The sequence below is a fragment of the Carettochelys insculpta genome, chromosome 1, assembly GCF_033958435.1.
Source record: "Carettochelys insculpta isolate YL-2023 chromosome 1, ASM3395843v1, whole genome shotgun sequence".
Classification (NCBI taxonomy): Eukaryota; Metazoa; Chordata; order Testudines; family Carettochelyidae; genus Carettochelys; species Carettochelys insculpta.
Window position 1 is genome coordinate 53,370,387 of NC_134137.1, and position 19,070 is coordinate 53,389,456.

At 46.0% G+C, this 19,070-nt stretch overlaps 1 protein-coding gene across 3 annotated transcripts in view; it reads left to right on the forward strand.

Moving 5' to 3' along the window:
* Window positions 1-19,070, forward strand: part of PDS5B (PDS5 cohesin associated factor B) — a 312,170-nt gene that overhangs the window by 133,450 nt on the left and 159,650 nt on the right. For all 3 annotated transcript variants that reach the window (XM_074986372.1, XM_074986368.1, XM_074986369.1), the window contains exons 13-14: window positions 6,069-6,182; window positions 15,062-15,143. In XM_074986372.1, coding sequence (XP_074842473.1) covers window positions 6,069-6,182; window positions 15,062-15,143 — 196 coding nt within the window. The remainder of the gene's footprint in view (window positions 1-6,068; window positions 6,183-15,061; window positions 15,144-19,070) is intronic.

A 19,070-nucleotide genomic window follows, 5' to 3' on the forward strand; every position in this document is an offset into this window, starting at 1 on the left:
TTTTGGCCCAATCCTCTAATTTAACCAGGTCACTCTGGATCCTGTCTCTACCCTGCAACATATGTAACTCTCCCCCTAGCTTAGTGTCATCCACAAATTTGCTGAGGGTGCAGTCCAGTCCCTCACCCAGGTCATTAATAAAGATGTTGAACAACACTGGCCCCAGAACCAAGCCCTAGGGCATACCACTTGAAACCAGTTGAGCCGTTGTCTGCTACCTATTGGGCCCAACCGTCCAGCCAACTTTCTTTCCATCTTACAGTCCATGTATCCAATCCATACTTCCTTAACTTATGGGCACTAATGTTGTGGGAGACGGTATCAAAAGCTTTGCTGAAGTCATGGTATATCACATCCACTGACTTCCCCATCTCCACAGAGCCTGTTACGTCCTCATAGAAGCTAATCAGATTGGTCAGGCGTGACTTTCCCTCGGTGAATCCGTGTTGACGACTCTTGATCACTTTCCTCTCTTCCAAGTTCTCCAGAATGGATTCCTTGAGGATCCCCTCCATTATCTTCCCAAGGACTGAGTTAAAGCTTGACCGGTCTATAGTTCCCTGGGTTGTCCTTCTTTCCTTTTTAAAAGATTGTTAAATGGCAAATGTGGTATTCAACATCTGGGATCTCTCCAGATCTGCAAGATTCTTCAAAGATAATGGCCAAAGGCTTGGCAATGACATCTGCCAATTCCCTCAGTACCCTTGGGTGCATTAAATCCAGACCGAAGGATTTGTGTACATTTAGTTTTTCTAGATAGTTCAGAACTTGTTCCTTCCCCACAGATGGCTGCCCTCCACCTTCCCATACTGCGTTGTCTAGGACCTTTGTGTGGAAGTTGACTTTGTCCATGAAGACTGAGGCAAAAGAAGCATTGAGTATTTCAGCTTTTCTTACATCATTTATCACTAGGTTACCTCTCTGATCCAGTAACAGCCCCACACCTTCCCTGATACCCTTCTTACTGTTAACATTCCTGTAGAAACCCTTCCTGTTGCCCTTCAAATCCCTTGCCAGCTGCAGTTCTAGTTGTGCTTTCTCTTTCCTCGTTACTTCCCAGCATTCTCTAGCCATATATTTACAGTCTTCTTTAGTCAACTGTCCATGTTTTGACTTCTTATACACATCTGTGCATGTTTCCACTTCTTATACACATCCGTTTTGAGTCTAAGGTAACCGAGGATTTCCCTCTTAACCCAAGCTGGTTGCCTACCATATTTACATTTCTTATTATGCAGTGGGATGGTTTGTTCCTGTGCCTTCAGTAAGAATTTTTAAAAATACTGCTAGTTTTCCTGAACTCTTTCCCCGTCATTTTCACTTCTAAAGGCATCCTGCCCATCATTTCTCTCAGGGAATTGAAGTCTTCTCTTTTGAAATCAAGGGGGTCTGTATTTTACTGCTCCCCTTTCTTCCTTTTGTCAGGATCCTGAAATCTACCATCTCATGGTTGCTGCAGCCCAGGTTGCCACCTACTTCTATTTCTCCTTCCCTGTTTGTGAGCAGCAGATCAAGTTGTGTATGGTCCCTGGTCTATTCTGTCTGCACTTGTACCAGGAAGTTATCCCCAACATTCTCCAAAAACTTCCTGGATTGTTTGTGTGCTGCTGTATTGGTCTCCCAATAAAGGTCTGGAAGATTAAAGTTTCCCATGAGAACCAGCAACACTGATTTGGAAGCTTCTCTTAGCTGTCTGAAGAAATCCTCATCTCCCTCATTTGGTGATCTATAGCAGACACCAATTATATTATTACCTCTGTTGCTTCCACTTGAAGCTTAACCCAAAGACACTCAAATGTCTTTTCTCCCTCCATATACTGGAGCTCTGACCAATCATACTGCTCCCTCACATAGAGTGCACCTCTTCCTCCTTTTCTCCCCTGCCTGTCTTTCCTAAACAGTTTGCACTCTTCCATGACTGTGCTCCAGTTATGCGAGTCATCCCACCAAGTCTCTAGTATTCAAACCTGTACCAGGGCCTGTAATTTTCCCTGTTTGTTTCCGAGGCTTCTTGCATTTGTGTACAAAGACCTTAGAGAAGTGGCTGGTTGGTCCACTTTCTCCTCTTCACCCAGGAATCCTACTTTGTAGTTCCCTGTTCCTTCACCACTTAGTTCAGGGCTTGTGTCCCCCGATGAACCTAGTTAAAAGCCCTCCTCACAAGATTGGCAAGCCTGCCTGCAAAGATGCTCTTTCCTTTCTTCTTTAGGTGGATCCCATCTCTTCCTAGCAATCCTTGTTCACAAAACAGAATCCCATGGTCAAAGAAACCAAATCCTTCTCTGTGACACCACTTACGTAACTACATATTTATTTGGTGATTTGACTATCCCTACCTGGACCTCTTTCTTCTACATGGAGTGTGGACAAGAGCACCACTTTTGCTCCATATTTCTTTATCTTTCTTCCTAGAGTTATGTAATCTGCAGAGATTTTTGTCAGGGTTGTTCCTGGCTGTATCATTAGTTCCTATATGGAGAATTAAGAAAGCATAATAGTCTGCAGGTTTGATGACTTTTGGAAGATACTCTGTAATCTCCCGGATTCCAGCTCCTAGTAATCAGCAAATTTGCCAGGATTCTGTGTGGGGTGGCAGATGGATGACTCTGTCCCTCTTAGGAGGGAGTCCTTTACCACCGCCACCCGTCATCTTCTCTTAAGAGTGGTGGTTGTAGAACCCCATCCATAGGGACTGTGCATCCCATGCCTTACAATCCGTGGAGTCGTCTTCTGATCCATTCTCTTTGAGTTATCTCCACTGTATCACCTGTGCGGATATTCTGAAAGCGGTTGGAAGTGGAGAGTCGTGAATTGGGTTTTCTTCTCTTAGAGGTAACATGCTTCCAGTTCTCTTCCTTGTTTTGAACAGCCTGCTTTTCCTGCAGTACTAAATGGTGCCTTCTATTCAGAAAGTCTTGACCTTCTCTGATGAACCTGAGGTTGATATTTGTGCCTCAAATCCTCTAATCTTCTCTTCCAAAATGGCAAGCAGCTTGAACTTGGGACATACAAAAATCTTTCTGTCATCCAGGAGGAAGACAAACATGGCACATGATGTACAGGTCACAACAGCAGACTTCTCAGTAGACATGTCACCATCCATTTTTCCCCTTGATCCAGTGGAATTTCTCTAAACTTTGAGCTCAAGGGTGCAATCATTCCTGACATCCAAAAATTCTTCCTTTTCTTTCAAAGATAAACTCGTTGATTTTTCTGAAGATGATGCAAAAGGATTTCAGATCCAATCAAATGATCTGAAATAGTGCCTGAGCTTGTCCTGTAGCAAATTCAAATGTTGCTCTGCAAGTGGGAGTAGTTTTTCATATTGATCTGAGCTAGAAGCTTGGTTGAACATCTGGAGTGAACCATGATCTGCTGCTTCTTGTAAGTTTTGATTGGAACCTGTTTAACTTGTCTGTGCATGTCAGTATTGTCTCATTGCTTCCTTGCAGCTTCCGATTGAGTTCATTTAGGTGCTCAGATACATCAGCCAAGTAGGCCAGTTTTCCCAGCCAGTATTTATCTTGCAACAGAGTCACATCCTGGATCTGACTGTGCATAAATTGCTTTAGTTTTTCCCTCAATTCATTAACTCTTTATAGAACTTTGCCTCTTGAAAGCCATAGAACTTCAGATGAAGGAGAAAGGCATTGGTATTCTGCTTCTGTTTTTTCACATAAAATAGAAAAAATAAAAACCCATGACATATGTGTCCTGGATTTGGTTAAGCTGACCATTTTCACAATTTTATTTAGTAAAACCAATGAGAAGTCCTGTGGCACCTTATAGACTAACAGAGTTTTTGAAGCATAAGCTTCCGTGGGCAAAGACCCCCTTTTTGTCAGATGTGTGTCAAAGTGGGTCTTTGCCAGTGAAAGTTTATACTTCAAAAAATCTATTAGCCCATAAGGTACCACAGGACTTCCTGTTGTTTTTGCAGATAAAGACTAACATGGCTACCCCTCTGATACTTTACTTCATTTAGTGTGAATCTCAGCTGATCTGGCAAGCTATGTGATACAAGAGCCTCTCTGTGTAGAAAGCAGTGAGTGATTTGGACCTCTGGATTTTCCTGTTGTATTTTGGACGCAAAGCCTTTTATGTTCTCTTTCATTGCTGCCTCACCACCTGCGCACGTGTTCATGAAATTCTTCCATGAAATTCTGTTTGCTCTGAAATATTCATCTGTCACTATTTTCTCCCCATTGTTTTGTGTGGAAGTTCCTTGTCGAATAAATAATGCTCTATCAAGCTGTTCTGCTCAGGAAACTGCAATTGGCTGTGTACAACTGTCAGTGTCTGGATTTGTCAATTTGCAAGGAAATCTTTCCTGCTCTTTGATTTTCTCAATCAGTGTTATTTCTCTTTCCATTGACATGCCTTCAGTGCATCTTCTGATGATATTATTGGAAAGGAGAGCTCTTACGACCTCATTTACTGCTTCTGGACCTATTATAGTGTAGATAATTTCTTGATAGGCTAGCATAATAATCGTTTCAGCAATAATATGAGGTTTTTTGGCTGTAGCAATCAATCTGACAACATTAGAGCTGGCCTCTTGTGCGTGATTTGATACTTTCGCTGATATTTTCATGAGACGGTTTTGTTCTGCATTTTGTTCTTGCAACTGTTTAAAGTTATTGATGTCCTTTGGAGGTAAGTTGGGTGCTTTGTGGAGAGATGTCATGTCAGCTTGCCGGGAACCATGGCTTCATTTGATAATTTGACCCAGCAAACAAGATATTCAGGCAGAAGGAGCAGCAAGATGACCAAACCAAGTGAATCCAAATGTCAGTTATTGTAATACTGTTTTGTATCTTGGTCTCTTTTGCAGATTCATTATTTTGCAAATCCCCTAGATCCTCTGATGGAGTACCTCTTTTCAAAAGTGTGTCCATTATGGTGGGCTAATTTCTGCAAGAAAACAGGATTCAAAAATTTAAACAAATAACAGACAAAATGTAAACAAATTGAATTTTTATTGTTTAAATGTGATTAAAGTGTATATGAATTTAAAAGAAGGAACCAAGTCAGAGTAAAAAATTTGAGTTGTCACACACCACAAATTAAATACAATGTAGTACAGGTTCTAAATAAAAATAATTGTGACTGCTTCAAAGTGCCATTAAAGCTGGTATTTTCCCTGTGCTTGTGGATGCACATGTGCCAGTCTTGGCAATACGGCAAATGCGTGCGCAGCCCAGGGACCTGAGGTGCCCTTCACATTCAGACAAACAGAATCCTAGGTCTTGGCAAATTATATATATACAGCCAATGATGTATAGATTGTAGCTGCTGTTTTGCACGTTATTAAAATACCTTTCTTTTAAGAGGAAAGGTAAGCCTCTGCTCTTGCTCGAAAAAAACTTTTCAAACCAAATGCTGTGAAATCAACTTTTTTATTAAGCAGAGTGATGTGAAATCAAGTCCTGCGAGCATCAATTGCATAGGAATATGTCATCAAAACCATTCCATGGTGCATATTTTGACTGGTCAAAGGTGAGGCTCAGTATTAGAGCACTCTTACTGAAAAAAAGCAGAAATTACTAATGTATCAAGGAAAATATAAAGAAAAATATGCAATCCAAAGAATCTAACTCATTGATCAAATGATTTACTTTACTCACTACAAATTTTCTTAATGATGACAAAATTTCTGTGGTACACTTTAAACTCCTGTTTGGCACACCAGTGTGCTGTGGCAGTTTGGAAAGCACTGCTCTGAACTCTGTCACTCAGAAAAGCCCACTAATTCTGCTTTTCTGATGTAAAATAATCTCTGAATACTTTGATATATAACCAAATACCAATAGGCTTGCCTCTACCAAACATCATCTTTTGTGTGGGACCCTGATGGTAGAGGAGCTGTATACCTTTTAGGTTTGTGATCAAGTTCCACTTGACACCATTAATGGGAATTAAGTGACTTACTTTCAGATTTCTAAACAATATTCATCGTCTTGTGTAAACCTACTCACTGTGTTCTGAGAACTTTTAAATGAATGTTTTGACTGTGGGACCACCTTGCTGCCTTATAGCTAAAATTGTTTTTTTATATTCTCTTTCAGATTGCTTGTTGAACGCATCTTTGCTCAGTATATGGTTCCTCACAATTTGGAAACAAATGAACGAATGAAATGTTTATATTACCTGTATGCAACACTGGACTCTAATGCTGTGAAGTATGTTTCATATCATAAACCTGAACTTGAATATACTTAATCTTGGCAGCACTGATAGGATTGACAGGGTTACTTTAATGAGAATATTTAATATAGAGATCCTGATAAGTCTGGGTGGCGCTCCATAAATCTGTCTTGGAAGTCAGCCCTGGATGGGAAATTAGGAGGTGTGGGTTCTAGACCAGTCTTTGCCTCAGTCTTAGGCTTTGTCTACCCAATGCATCTGTGTTGACCCGAAAGTTGAGCAGTATAGCTGCTGTTTTGTTGGCTCTTTTCCCAGCAACATGTTTCCACTCCCAGAGAGTGGTGTTCGTGTTCTTGGCAGGAGAGTGCTTCTGCCAGCAATATACTGTTCACGCTGTTCACTTTCGTGTGTTTGTGGGGAGGTGTCGTTTCAGGTGAGGGTGGGAGGGAGGAGTTTACACCTCTGAAAGTTTTGTCATTCACTTGCCACTAATATTCCTTTGTAAAGCACTGTACCAGTACGTAAATATTTCCACTACTTTGCATAAATGTTGGAAAAACTGTAGCTGGATCAAGCCATGGTGCACAAACTTTTCATAAATTATCAATAAACATACAGTGCCAAAAATTTATTTTTATAAATATAACATATACTTGGGGCTTTACAAATTTATGAAGCATCTACTAACCAGGCAACTAATCCTGCACAACAAAAACTAGATATCAAAGGTGCAAGAAATTAGAGAAGCAAGTGTCACCATAACCTTTATAATAGATGGAAATGGGAAGGGTAGCATAGATTTTGATGAGGGGTGCTGTTTCTGGATCACACTTGACAGCTTCATCTCCATTATTCTGTTTTCTTCAGTCTTCTGGCTCCTCAAAAGGGAGAGTGGGAAAAGTAGTCTGTGTTTCAACCCTTTCCCCCATCATACCTGCTTTTTAGTTACTGCAGTGCTTGCTTTCACTGCTGTTCATCGCTTTCTAAAGCAGATGCATGAATTTGACATGACTATTGATGGTTACATTCGTGCCTGCAGTGTTCAGAAGCTGACAAGGAGTGTTGTTAATTTTGCTGTGCTGCTGTTGGAGAGTGCTGGAAGCATTCCAGCAACACTGGGACTCTGTGCCGGTAGACTCAGGAAAAATATATATTCTTCTTCGAGGGTCCCCGTGGGTCCTCCACGTTAGGTGTCGGGCTTGCCCCGGTGCCGCAGGTCGGATCTTGCAAGCAGTTTCTGCCGGACTGCGCATGCGCCGGTGCGCACCGCTCCCTTGCGCGCTCCCAGCCACGTGCGCGATCCAGTCCCTGCCAGTTCCTCTTTAACCGCCATCAGCTGCAGACGGAATCCGCTCAGGCTACGGCCAGAGTTAGCGTATTTAACGTTTTTAATTGTTTTAAAGTTTCTTCAGTCTTAGATTGTTAGTCGGCTGTTTTCAAAAAAAAAAGAAAGAAAGGAAAGGAATTCAAAGCTTCCAATCCTACTAACAAGCGGAGCACCGGAGGCCAGGAGCCTAGGGCCATTAGCCGTCCTGCCGCGGCAGGCTTTATCTGAGAGGGGAACAAGCACAGAGAAGGTGCTAAGTACCCTATTAACAACTCAAAGACTCACCACAATGTTCTCTTCAGGATTCAAGAAGTGTGAGTCGTGCCGCGAGGCGATGCCAGTGTCTGATGGGCACAGTCAGTGCATAAGGTGCTTGGGGGAATCCCATGTCACTCAGAAATGTTCCTTCTGCACCAAGTTAACAGCCAGAGCAAGGAAGGACAGGGAAATGCGGCTGAAAATGCTGCTGTTCGACAAGGCCCTCCAGCCAGAAGTGCCGGAGCGGCCGCAGCAGGAGGGACCCTTCGGGGCCCATAAAAGGAAAGCCGCGTCCCTAACCCCATCAGCGCAAAAATGGAGGAAAATCTCCCCAACCCGATCCCTGCCAGCAGCAACAGCGAGCGGGACGGGTGGAGCGCACAGCCGCAGCTACAGCTGATCGGCGGCGGCGCGGAGACGCACGTGGCGGAGGTTCAGCCTCCGATGATCAAACAGCCGCCCCGCACCGCAGGCAGGGCGGCGGCCAAGCAAGCGGTGGAACGGGCGGCACCGCAAACAGTGGCACCAACCCCCAGGGAACCAGCGGCGCAGAGCGCGCAGGCACGTGGCCTGCAGGCACTGGGAGAGACCGCCCGCGCGGCACCGACTACGGGGCCGAGATCCCCAACGTGTCGGGGCAGAGCCACCCCCACAGGGGAGGGGAAAGGCAGCACAGAGAACGCGGCACCGCAGTTCCTCTCCATACAGGGCTGCAGAGCTGCTTTCCCTGAGCCCTCCGCTTGTGCTGCGAACTCCAACAAGAAGGCGGGGGTCACCCCTAGCCTATCCGGAGCCCCCATCTCCATTTCTACAGCCAGCCTCCCCATGGCTTGGACCACCTTCGCCCTTCTTGGGCTTCGAGCCACTTGAGTACTATCACAAATCGGTCTCTCCAGCGTCCCATGTCTCCAGAAGATCTCGCTCCCCCAGACGTAGGGGGTATGCACCAAGGGAGTGGTCCAGGTCACCATCCCAGGAGCAGTGCCCGTGTTGCCATGGTCGCCCCTGTCATGTGGGGCATAGACACCGTAGGCATACTACCAGGGACAGATCCCCACAGACGGTTCCGTATCCCTGAGGGCAATCGCGAACGGGGACAGAGACTCAGATATCTCAGGGGGAGTTGGTTCTGGAACCCCAGGATTTTCCCTCACAAGCTTCTAGCAAGCGGATGTACCACCGTCAACAGGACCCGGAGGGGTCCAGAGAGGCGTACCCTAGCGGTTCCTTGTTGTCCTCCCCGGACGAAGCTACGGCCCCGGGGGACGTCCATCCTCCGGACGATCTCAAACAGTTCCAAGAGCTGTTTAAAAGGGTGGCCTTCACGCAAGGCATCCAGACAGCAGAGGTGCAAGAGAAGCACCATAAGCTCCTTAAAAATCTGAGACCTCCGGCCTCCTCTAAAATAGCCATGCCGCTTGATGAAGCAATCTTGGAGTCCGCCACCACGATATGGCAGACCCCTGCGACTATTCCGCCTGTTCACAAGAGAGCGGACAAGAAATACTTCGTGCCGGCGAAGGGCATGGAGTTCCTATTCAGCCACCCTCAACCAAATTCTCTGGTGGTAGAATCGTCTCAACAGAGATCAAAAACGTCTCAGTTCAAAACGGGGAACGGACAAAGATGCCAAGAAACTAGAGTGTTCGGCAGAAAGGTCTACTCCTCCTCCACCCTACTGTTGAGAATGGCGAATTACACAGCGCATCTAGCAAACCACAATTTCGACAACTACTCTAGGTTAACCTCCCTCATGGACTCGCTTCCAGAGGACAAGAAGCTGGTGCTCAAGGCTATCGTGCAAGAAGGCTACGCGGCCTCGAGGACGGGAGTTCAGATCGCCCTAGTCATAGCGGATACGGCAGCACACTCAACAGCTACGGCAGTGGTCATGAGCAGGGAGTCCTGGCTCCAGACATCGGGTATCCCAAGGGATCTGCAGGCGAAGATCGTTGATCTCCCCTTTGACACGCAGAAGCTGTTTGCAGTATCAACCACAGCATCCCCAGTAGCACAGGGGCTACAAGCAAGGGCGACATCAACAGCACCAACAGTACAGAACTCCCAGGCGACGTTCTCAACAGTGCCGTGTGTCCTCGGGGCAGGGCAAAAGGCCACAAGTTTGACACACAGATCGAGTGCTGCACTATCGCTACCATTGCTCAATGTCATCCGAAGCTACTGTTCCACCATCGCCTCCGACCATTCTATGACCAGTGGCAAAAGATCACCACAGACAAATGCGTACTGGAGATCATGGCCACGGGTTACGCGATTCCCTTCCAGTTGCTCCCACCGTCATGACCTCCACCCAGACCCCACCTAAAGGACACCTCCCACAAAGCAAGACTCAAGCGGGAGGTAGGCCATCTTATGCTTATAGGGGCAGTGGAAAGAGTGCCGGAGCAACTCCGAGGGAAAGGGTTCTACTCAAGATACTTCCTCACAGAGAAAAAGACAGGAGGCTGGAGGCCCATCCTAGATCTTCGAGGCCTCAACCGGTACTTGCGCAAGCAACGCTTTCGGATGATCACAGTCGCCTCTATACTTACGGCACTGGACGATGGAGATTGGTTCGCAGCCCTCGACTTACAAGACGCGTGTTTCCACATAACTATTCACCCGGCTCACAGGCGTTTTCTCCAGTTTATGGTAGGCAAAGAACATTTTCAGTACAAGGTTCTGCTGTTTGGCCTCTCCTCAGCCCCCAGAGTCTTCACCAAGACCTTGGCAGTGGTGTCAGCCTACCTGCACAGACGGGGTGTTTATATTCCCATATCTGGGGGAGAAAAAAAAAAAAAAGACTGCCTACTGAAAGGGGCCTCGAAGGAGGAGGTACTTCGCATGATACGCGTCACAGCAGACACGCTCTCTTTGCTGGGCCTGGTCATCAATCTGGCAAAATCAAAGATAGACCCCGCACAGGACATAGAGTTCATAGGGGCATGTGTGAATTCCATCACAGCAAGGGTTTATCTACCAGATGCCCGCTTTCGCGCCATTGGTTCCCTCGTGCAAGTCATCACCTTCAGCCCTACAGTGCTGGTTCTGACATGCTTACAGCTGCGGGGCCACATGGCAGCAGCAGCGTTTGTGGTACAAAATGCCCAATTGCATGTGCGCAGCATGCAGCACTGGCTGGCGAGCATATACAAACCGGCAGCACACACCGTTCACAGGGTGGTGTCTCCCACGACAGAGGTGCGCAGATCCCTGCAATGGTGGGTAAACCCCAAGAACATGCTAACAGGGGTGCCCTTTCACCAACCACAAATATCTGTTTTTCTCACTACCGACACCTCCCACATAGGGTGGGGAGCACACATGGGCAAAAAGGTGACACAAAGACTGTGGTCCTCCACGGAACAGTCACTGCACATAAATATACTGGAGCTCAGAGCAGTGTTCAACTCCTGCAAACACTTTCGACACCATCTACAAGGCAAGTAGTCGGGATCAGTACAGACAATACCTCCACCATGTTTTATATAAATTGGCAAGGAGGAGCTCGGTCCCGTGCCTTATGTGCGGAAGCAGTCCGATTGTGGAACTGGTGCATCGCCAACAATATAACCTTGAAAGCCTCGTATTTACCAGGCGCTCACAATGTGAAGGCAGACTAGCTGAGCAGGTGCTTCGCACTCACATGCGAGTGGCAGATCCGTTCCGATCTGCTACGACTGATTTTTCACGCATGGGGTTTTCCCCGGGTAGACCTGTTTGCCACTCCACACAACAAGAAGTTCCCACAATACTGCTCCAGGGCAGGACTGGGACAGGGGTCCCTGGGGGACGCATTCGCGATCTTGTGGAGGGGCCCCCTGCTCTACGCCTTTACTCCCACAGTGCTTATCCACAAAGTCTTGCAGAAAGCCAGGAGGGAGAAAGCCCGAATGATCCTGATAGTCCCAACGTGGGATCGACAGCAATGGTTCCCCTTATTCCTGCGCATGTCGGACCATCCACCAATGCCTCTTCCGAAAGCGCCGGATGTGCTTACGCAGCCCAGGGGTCCATAGTGCATCCACAGCCCCGAGGCCTGCGACTGCAAGCATGGTTAATCCATGGTTCAGCTCCCTAGAGAGCACGCGTACGGAGGGAGTGCAACAAGTCCTAGAAAGTAGCAGGAGGACTTCCACCAGGAAGCCCTGTAAGCAAAAATGGACTCGATTCACTGCATGGTGTTCTACCAACCAATTAGCCCCCCTTGCTGCACATATACCTGTAATACTAGAGTATTTACTGGACCTCAAGAGAAGCGGACTCTCCCTATCCTCGTTGAAGGGTCCACCTTGCCGTTATATCGGCTTTCAGACATGAAGAGGAAAGGCACACGGTCTTGGCCCATCCCATGGTTACCAGGTTCCTCAAAGGGCTGGTAAACCTATACCCCCCTCGGAAACGGCTTGCACCTTCGTGAAGCTTGGACCTGGTGCTTAATGCGCTAACGGGACCACCGTTTGAACCCTTAGCCACGGTTTCCATCCGTCTCCTTACGATAAAGACGACCTTCCTTCTTGCATTCACGTCAGCTCACAGGGTGAGCGAGCTTGCGGCAGTCATGGCAACGCCACCCTGCACAGTAATTTCCAAGGAGGTGGTAACCTTACGGCTGCATCCAGTCTTTGTTCCCAAAGTTTTTTCAGAGTTTCATATTAACGAACCTATAGTTTTACCCTCGTTATCCCAAGCCTCGTAACTCCAACAAAGAGGCGCGCCTACACCTCCTGGACGTGAGGAGGGCGCTGGTTTCTATATAGACAGACCTAAGTCCTTCCGGAAAACGGATAGACTCCTGGTCTCTCTCGCTCCCAAATCAAAAGGAGAAGGTCTCTCTTCACAGAGAATCTCGAAGCACATCGTATCCTGCATAAAAATGTGCTACGAACTCAAAAAGACTCCTTTACTGGCCACGCCCAGGGCTCACTCCACTAGGGCGGTGGCGGCACCAACAGCCTTTTTCAAGGGCGTTGCGCTAAAAGACATTTGCAGAGCGGCGACCTGGTCATCCTATGACACCTTCGCCAAGCAGTACGCCCTTCCCAGGGTATTCCAAGAGGATACCTAGCTCTCGACAGCGGTCCTCTCGGGGACAAGCTGCACATGATCCGATTACCCACCTCCTATGTTGGGTTACTGCTGGGTAGTCACCTAACGTGGAGCACCCACGGGGACACTTGAAGAAGAAAGAGAACTTACTCACCGTAGTAACGGTGGTTCTTCGAGATGTCCCCCCATGGGTGCTCCACCACCCGCCCATCCTCCCCGCTTCGGATCCCTTTTTAGTCTTTTGCAGGAGCATCCGAGGCGGTTGGTCAAGGAACTGGCGGGGACCCGATTGCGCACATGGCCGGGAGCGTGCAAGGGAGCGGCGCACACTGGCGCATGCACGGTCCGGCAGAAACTGCTGGAAAGATCCGACCTGCGGCGCCGGGGCGAGCCTGACCCCTAACGTGGAACACCCATGGGGACACATCTCGAAGAACCACCGTTAGTACGGTGAGTAACTTCTCTTTTGGTTCATATTTTATAAATAATTTTTGCCACAATAATGGAAAAGAAACATAATTTCTGAACTTAATCTTTTAAGTGCTGCATAAGTCGCTGATGAAGTCTTCCACTTGTCATTTTGTCTAGATCTTTTGATCGTGCTGCATGGCTGTAGCATGTATTTAATTTGGTAAAGAATAATTTTTTAAGGGAGCTTATACAGTAAAATTCCTTTAATGTGGCATGTCTGGGGCCGGACAGGTGCCAGATTACCAAATTTTCCAGACTATTGGACATCACCACCCCAACACCTTAGTTCAAACCACCCCCCCCCCCCCCCCCCCGGTTGCAGATCACCACCCCCATGCCCAGCTGCGGCTCACCACTCCTGCATGTCCGCGGTTTTTTCACCACCTCTACAGGCTCCTGCACCTGCTTCACCTCCCCTGCTTTCCCTGGCTCCAACCTCTGCATGTGCCAGCTGAACTGCAACCCCTGGCCCCCTGCAGCCCTAACCCACCCCAGACTTAATTCCCATGCCCCCCTCCCATGGCCCCAACCCACCACCCAAGCCCCGTGACTTATGTGAATTTCAAGACATGCCTATCTCGGGGATGCTGCACCATCAGAAGATGGATTAAAGGAATTTTACTGTATGTGCTTTAGCATTACAGTAAGAACTGTTACATGGTTTAAGTTGAAATATTTGGCATAGATATCCTTAAAACTTTGTTGAAGTGAAATAAATAGCTATTTTAAGAGGAGAAAGACTTACTTTTCCAATATTTGTTTTGGGCAATGACAAAATAAAAAATACCAACCTCCCCTTTCATTCTTCTGCTATTCCTGTTTTTCTGCAGATGTTCATAGAGCTGTAGCAATGTATATATTAAAAACGAATATATATTAATACATTTTAAAGGTTGAAAATGCATTTTTATCAATATTAAATTGTAATATTTGATGATTTTTGGTTTTTCAAGAAAGTGCTGTGATTAGAGGATGTTTAAAAATGTAGGTTATTTAAAATAAAGGTTGCCGGGGGAGGTGGGGCAGGAGAAGCTAATTTTTTCCCTTTATATCTTATTTCTATGGAGAGGTCTACGCTGGGGCTGTAGTTGACGAAAGGTATGAAATTCCAGCTATGTGAATAATTTGCCAGGTGTTTTTGTGCCTTAGCTCAACTTCCTGTGGTGCCTACATCATGCTGAGTCAATGGGAGATACTCTGTGTGACTTTACTTGATAAGCTTTTGTTCCAGTGGAATACCGGAGTCTGTGGTCAATCATTCAGGAATTGATTTAGTGGGTCTTTACTAGACCCACAAAATTGAGTGTTGGTAGATCAATCATCACAGCATCATCCAGTGGTATTGGAGACAAGTCCTAAGATTCTTTTTACAAGTCCAGTCTGGTCTGTTCTTTGCCAAGTTGGTGTTCCTGCAACTAAAAATAGACTCTCTTTCAAACCAGTGGACTTGTAAGGGTTATCTGCTGTAACCTACCATGTTGCAAAGTATTTAGAGCACTGAATTCAGATGTTTTCAAATAAGAACCCTGTAGAAGATACATATGACTTTCACTACCCTCTTAAATGGTGAAATAATTGGAAGTTAACCTATACATATGTACAAATAGACCCCTTAAAATAAAAGAAAATTAATTATTGCACAATGGGGGAGACAGTTTTATTTATAGCTTGAATTTGTGAATAGTTGAAGAAATCCTGCTCAGCACCTGACATTTTAGTAAAGTCAGTTGGTTTGAAGTCACTTGGTATGTTCCAGGTATGTTAATGAGTAGCAGCTTCTGTCAACTAATTTTTTTTCCCCCACTTCAGAGCATTGAATGAAATGTGGAAATGTCAAAATCTGCTACGACATCAGGTAAAGGACTTGGTCGACTTAATCAAACAGCCCAAAGTAAGTTCAGTTCTTCAATTATTGTGTGTATGGGTTTACTCAAAGGGGGAACACTATTAATTTGTGTCCAGAACCTGTTGTTGGTGAGCTGAAATTTTGCCATGTTTATGTGAAATCTTTTGGAAAACCAAATACAGGTTGAACCTCTCTAGTCTGGCACCCTTGGGACCTGACCAGTGTCGAACGAGAGAATTTGCCGACCCACAGGAGGTCAGTATTGTCTAGCAGCATTACCAACACTTCTACTGCTTACTGGGCTCTTAAAAGACATTTAATAGTAAATTACAGCAGAGAACACGTGAGATCCAGGATTAGTGGCTGTAAACAAACTCCCTGAGATCACAGGAAATTTGAACAGAGCCATGATAAGTGGTAGTCCAGCTACTTAAAATCAGGCTGGATTATTTGACGGACAAGAGAGTGCTGGATGAGAGAGGTTCAACCTGTACAATTCTGTCAGACTATATATGAGACAGCGAGGGGTGTGTATGTTTCTGGCAGGAGGGTATTGTTTTAAACTAGTTGAAACCTTTTAAAAAAGAATTAAAAAATGGTTATAAAGATATTTTGTTTGGATTTAAAGATTTCCTTCCAGTATTTGAAAGCAACATTTTCCAAGATTGTATGAGGACTGTAAATATCCAAATTGAAATGGACCATTCTGTTTCTGATGGCCAAACTGAGTGAAACACAAGAATACACACGAACATTAAAAACTTACTCTATTTATTTTTCATTATTAAACTAAAGTCGGGTGTAGTGACTGTTTGCAGATAACGTTTTCATCATCCCAGAGTTTGTCTCTTATATTTTCTTTTGGAAAGCTGTTTGAAGTTTGTTTGGTTATCCAAAGACTGCTAATTCAATTACAATTGTTAGAAATTGATATGATTGAAAAATAAACATTTATTAGGAGATGAGTGAACTACAAAAATTTTATTTCTATAGCTAATGTGAAGCTCTGTAAAATCAGTGTTTTGCTTAATTGCGAATGGCATAGCAGAATTTTATTTATATGTGCAGGCTCCATCTAGTCCAGGGATTTCCAGTTTATGGGTTGGGACCCAAATATCGGTTGCCCTTAGATTTTTTTAAGGGTCACCAGCAGCTCAGAGCTGTATGTGATCTTAAAGAAGGCATTTGCAGCTCCTTAGTACTGCCACATCTAGCATCTGTCTCTCTCAATAGAGAAACAATTACACATTACAGAGACCTTTGATATTCATAGTCATCCCAGGCAAGCCACTTAATAGACTCTTGCAGTAAGTAATTTTTGCGCCCCTCCTCCCTTCCCCCCTTTGCCTCTCTTCTGTTCTGTGGAGCTGATTTGTCAGTTTTTTCATTTTTTGTTTGTATAGCCCCCCAGCCCCTGAGTGTGGCTCAGTGCGAGTGTGACTCTCCAACCCCAAGTATGACCCACCTAGCCCCTGATTCTGACTCCCCACAACTTGTGTGACCCTCCCAGCCCCCCCAGCCAGAGTCTGACTCCCTAGCCTCTGAGTGTGACCCCCCCCCCAGCTCCTCTGGCCTCTGAATGTGACTGTCCCCAGCCCCTGAGTGTGACTGCCCTCCAGCTTCTGAGTGGGGGGTTTAAGTTGGGGGCGGGGAGTGGCAGGGAGTGATTTGGGGCTGAATGTCTTTCCCCCACCACAACTCAGATAAACTATAATAATAAAATAATAATTAACCATACTAAAAGTAGTGTTATTTTATTATTTATGTATTTCCCTTTTTTCTATCAAATAACTATTATAAATATATAAACATGAAAGGGCGCAGTTTTGTATTTCTTCCTCGGGTGCAGGATTAGCTAGTTACAGCACTGCTCCTCCTCCTCGTCCCCCCACTCCCTCAGGTTTTTGAATTGCCGTGGGTCGCCAAGTCTTCCTGAATTGTCAAAATGGGTTGCTGTCTGGAAAAGGTCAGGAACCGCTGATCTAGTCCATTAGTCTGTCTTCTGAAGATGTCCCAAAGGCAGCTTCTTCAGTGGGAATGAATAGAACAGGAAAAATATATAATCTACCTGTCTCAGCAGTGGCCAGTCAGAGGCTTATAAATGTGTGACAAATCATGTTCAAATGGGGGAGTTTGTTACAAAAGTTCTCAGTTTTGAAAATATTTCTCATTTGTGGCAACAGAGTTAATCTTGTGTTTCCCACTAATTTTTGATCAAATAGTATGTAGTGTTTAAGAAAACAAGCAATGGCAACAATTAGGTACACTCATCCCTTGTTTAACAAGTACTTTACTAATGAGTACTCCCTAAAACGAGGAACAGATATATCCACCTCTATTCACTAAATGAGTGAACTTCCCCCATTTTTATGAGCGAGGTCCCTGGCCAGGGGGGCGGGGATACCTGAATCCCTGTGGCTGGCTCAGTTCCAACCGTGGGGTCCCTGGCCAGGAGGCAGGGAGACCTGCAGCACCAAGGTTGGAGCAGAGCCAGCTGCGGGATTCCTGGCCAGGGGGCGGGGAGACCCGCAGCCCCAATGCTGGCTCAGCTCCAGCTGCAGGGTCCCTAGCTGGGGTGCAGGGAGACCCACAGCCCTGCAGGTGGAGCCTTCTCCCTCCCTTCCCTCAGACATGCCACTGTCTGACAGCCCTGTGGCTAGGGGAAGAGAGGGAGAAGGCTCTGAGCCTGTTCCCTCCCCTGCACTGGTGGGAACGTGAAAGTGACTAGCCATGAGCTGGTTAGCTTCCCAGCCCCACAAGCCATGGGGAGACTGGAACCAACCTGCCCCTGATTCGCAGTTCCTGCCACTCTGGGAACCAGGAAACTGACCATCCCTGATGGTTCCTGGCTCCCCTCCCCTTGTGGGAAAATTCAAGTTATGCAGGGCTTGCAGGAACAGCCCCTGGGTAACTCAAGGGTTTACTGTATTAGACCCCCCTGCCTGCCCTGCGGACTTCACTCTCGACCAGGTTTTAACCCCCACCCAAGGTCCCAAACTGCCCCCAGCCTGAGACTGCCCCCCACCAACCCCAGACCACTCCCAGCTTTATTACCCCCCCAGCAGCCACAAACCACCCCCAGCCTTAGACTCTCCCTGCAGCTCCGAACTGTCCCCGGTCTTAGACCCCCCCTCCGCATCCCTAAACATCCCCAGCCTTAGACACTTCTCCTCCTCCTGCAGCCTCTTCATCAGGGCTGCTAGGCTGGGTGGCTCCCTCAGCCCTCCTGCTCCCAGCAATTAAGTGCTAAGGTTTCAACACCTAGGTGTAAGGTAATTACTGTCCCTAGTGATAGAGATAGCTGCCACTTCCAGCAGCTATAGCCATTGATAAATATCTGCCTGATGGAGCAGTGTTAAAAAAAACTGCAAATGGCTTCTTTAACAGCCACGTGCAGCTGGAAACTGCCCAGCTGGCAACGTTTAATAAATCTAATGGGACCCATGTTTGGGTCCTGACTTGTAGGTTGGGAATCCCTCCTATACGTACATTTGCTACATCCTATTTCTGGTGTTAGACTATTCAAATATGTCAGAAAAGTACCTAAACTCAACTGGTTAATGTCATGTTAACAAGCACTTGGAATGAATTGGAGACTTTTACATGTATTTTAATGGGACTTTAGTGTCGCTCTTATGAGTTTTCGCCTACAAGCAGAAGTTTGGGAACCAATTGTGCTCATATAGCGAGGGATGAGTGTCTTATAGTGCAGTAAGTGTACATTGTATGTACAATTCAATGCAAAAATGTCAATATGCATGTTGTGTTATGAGATCCTGAAGATGCATGTCAAGAAATGCAATTCAGTTACTATTTTTACTGAAGCCTTAATAGTATTTTCTCCCTGTTTCTCATAAATTTCTAGAGGTAGCATGTTTACGAGTATGTCCTCTGAAAGGCTTTGCCCTGTTCTTGCAGATAGATGAACTGTGTGATCCAAAAAATGTTATCTATTTCTTAGAACTATGATGA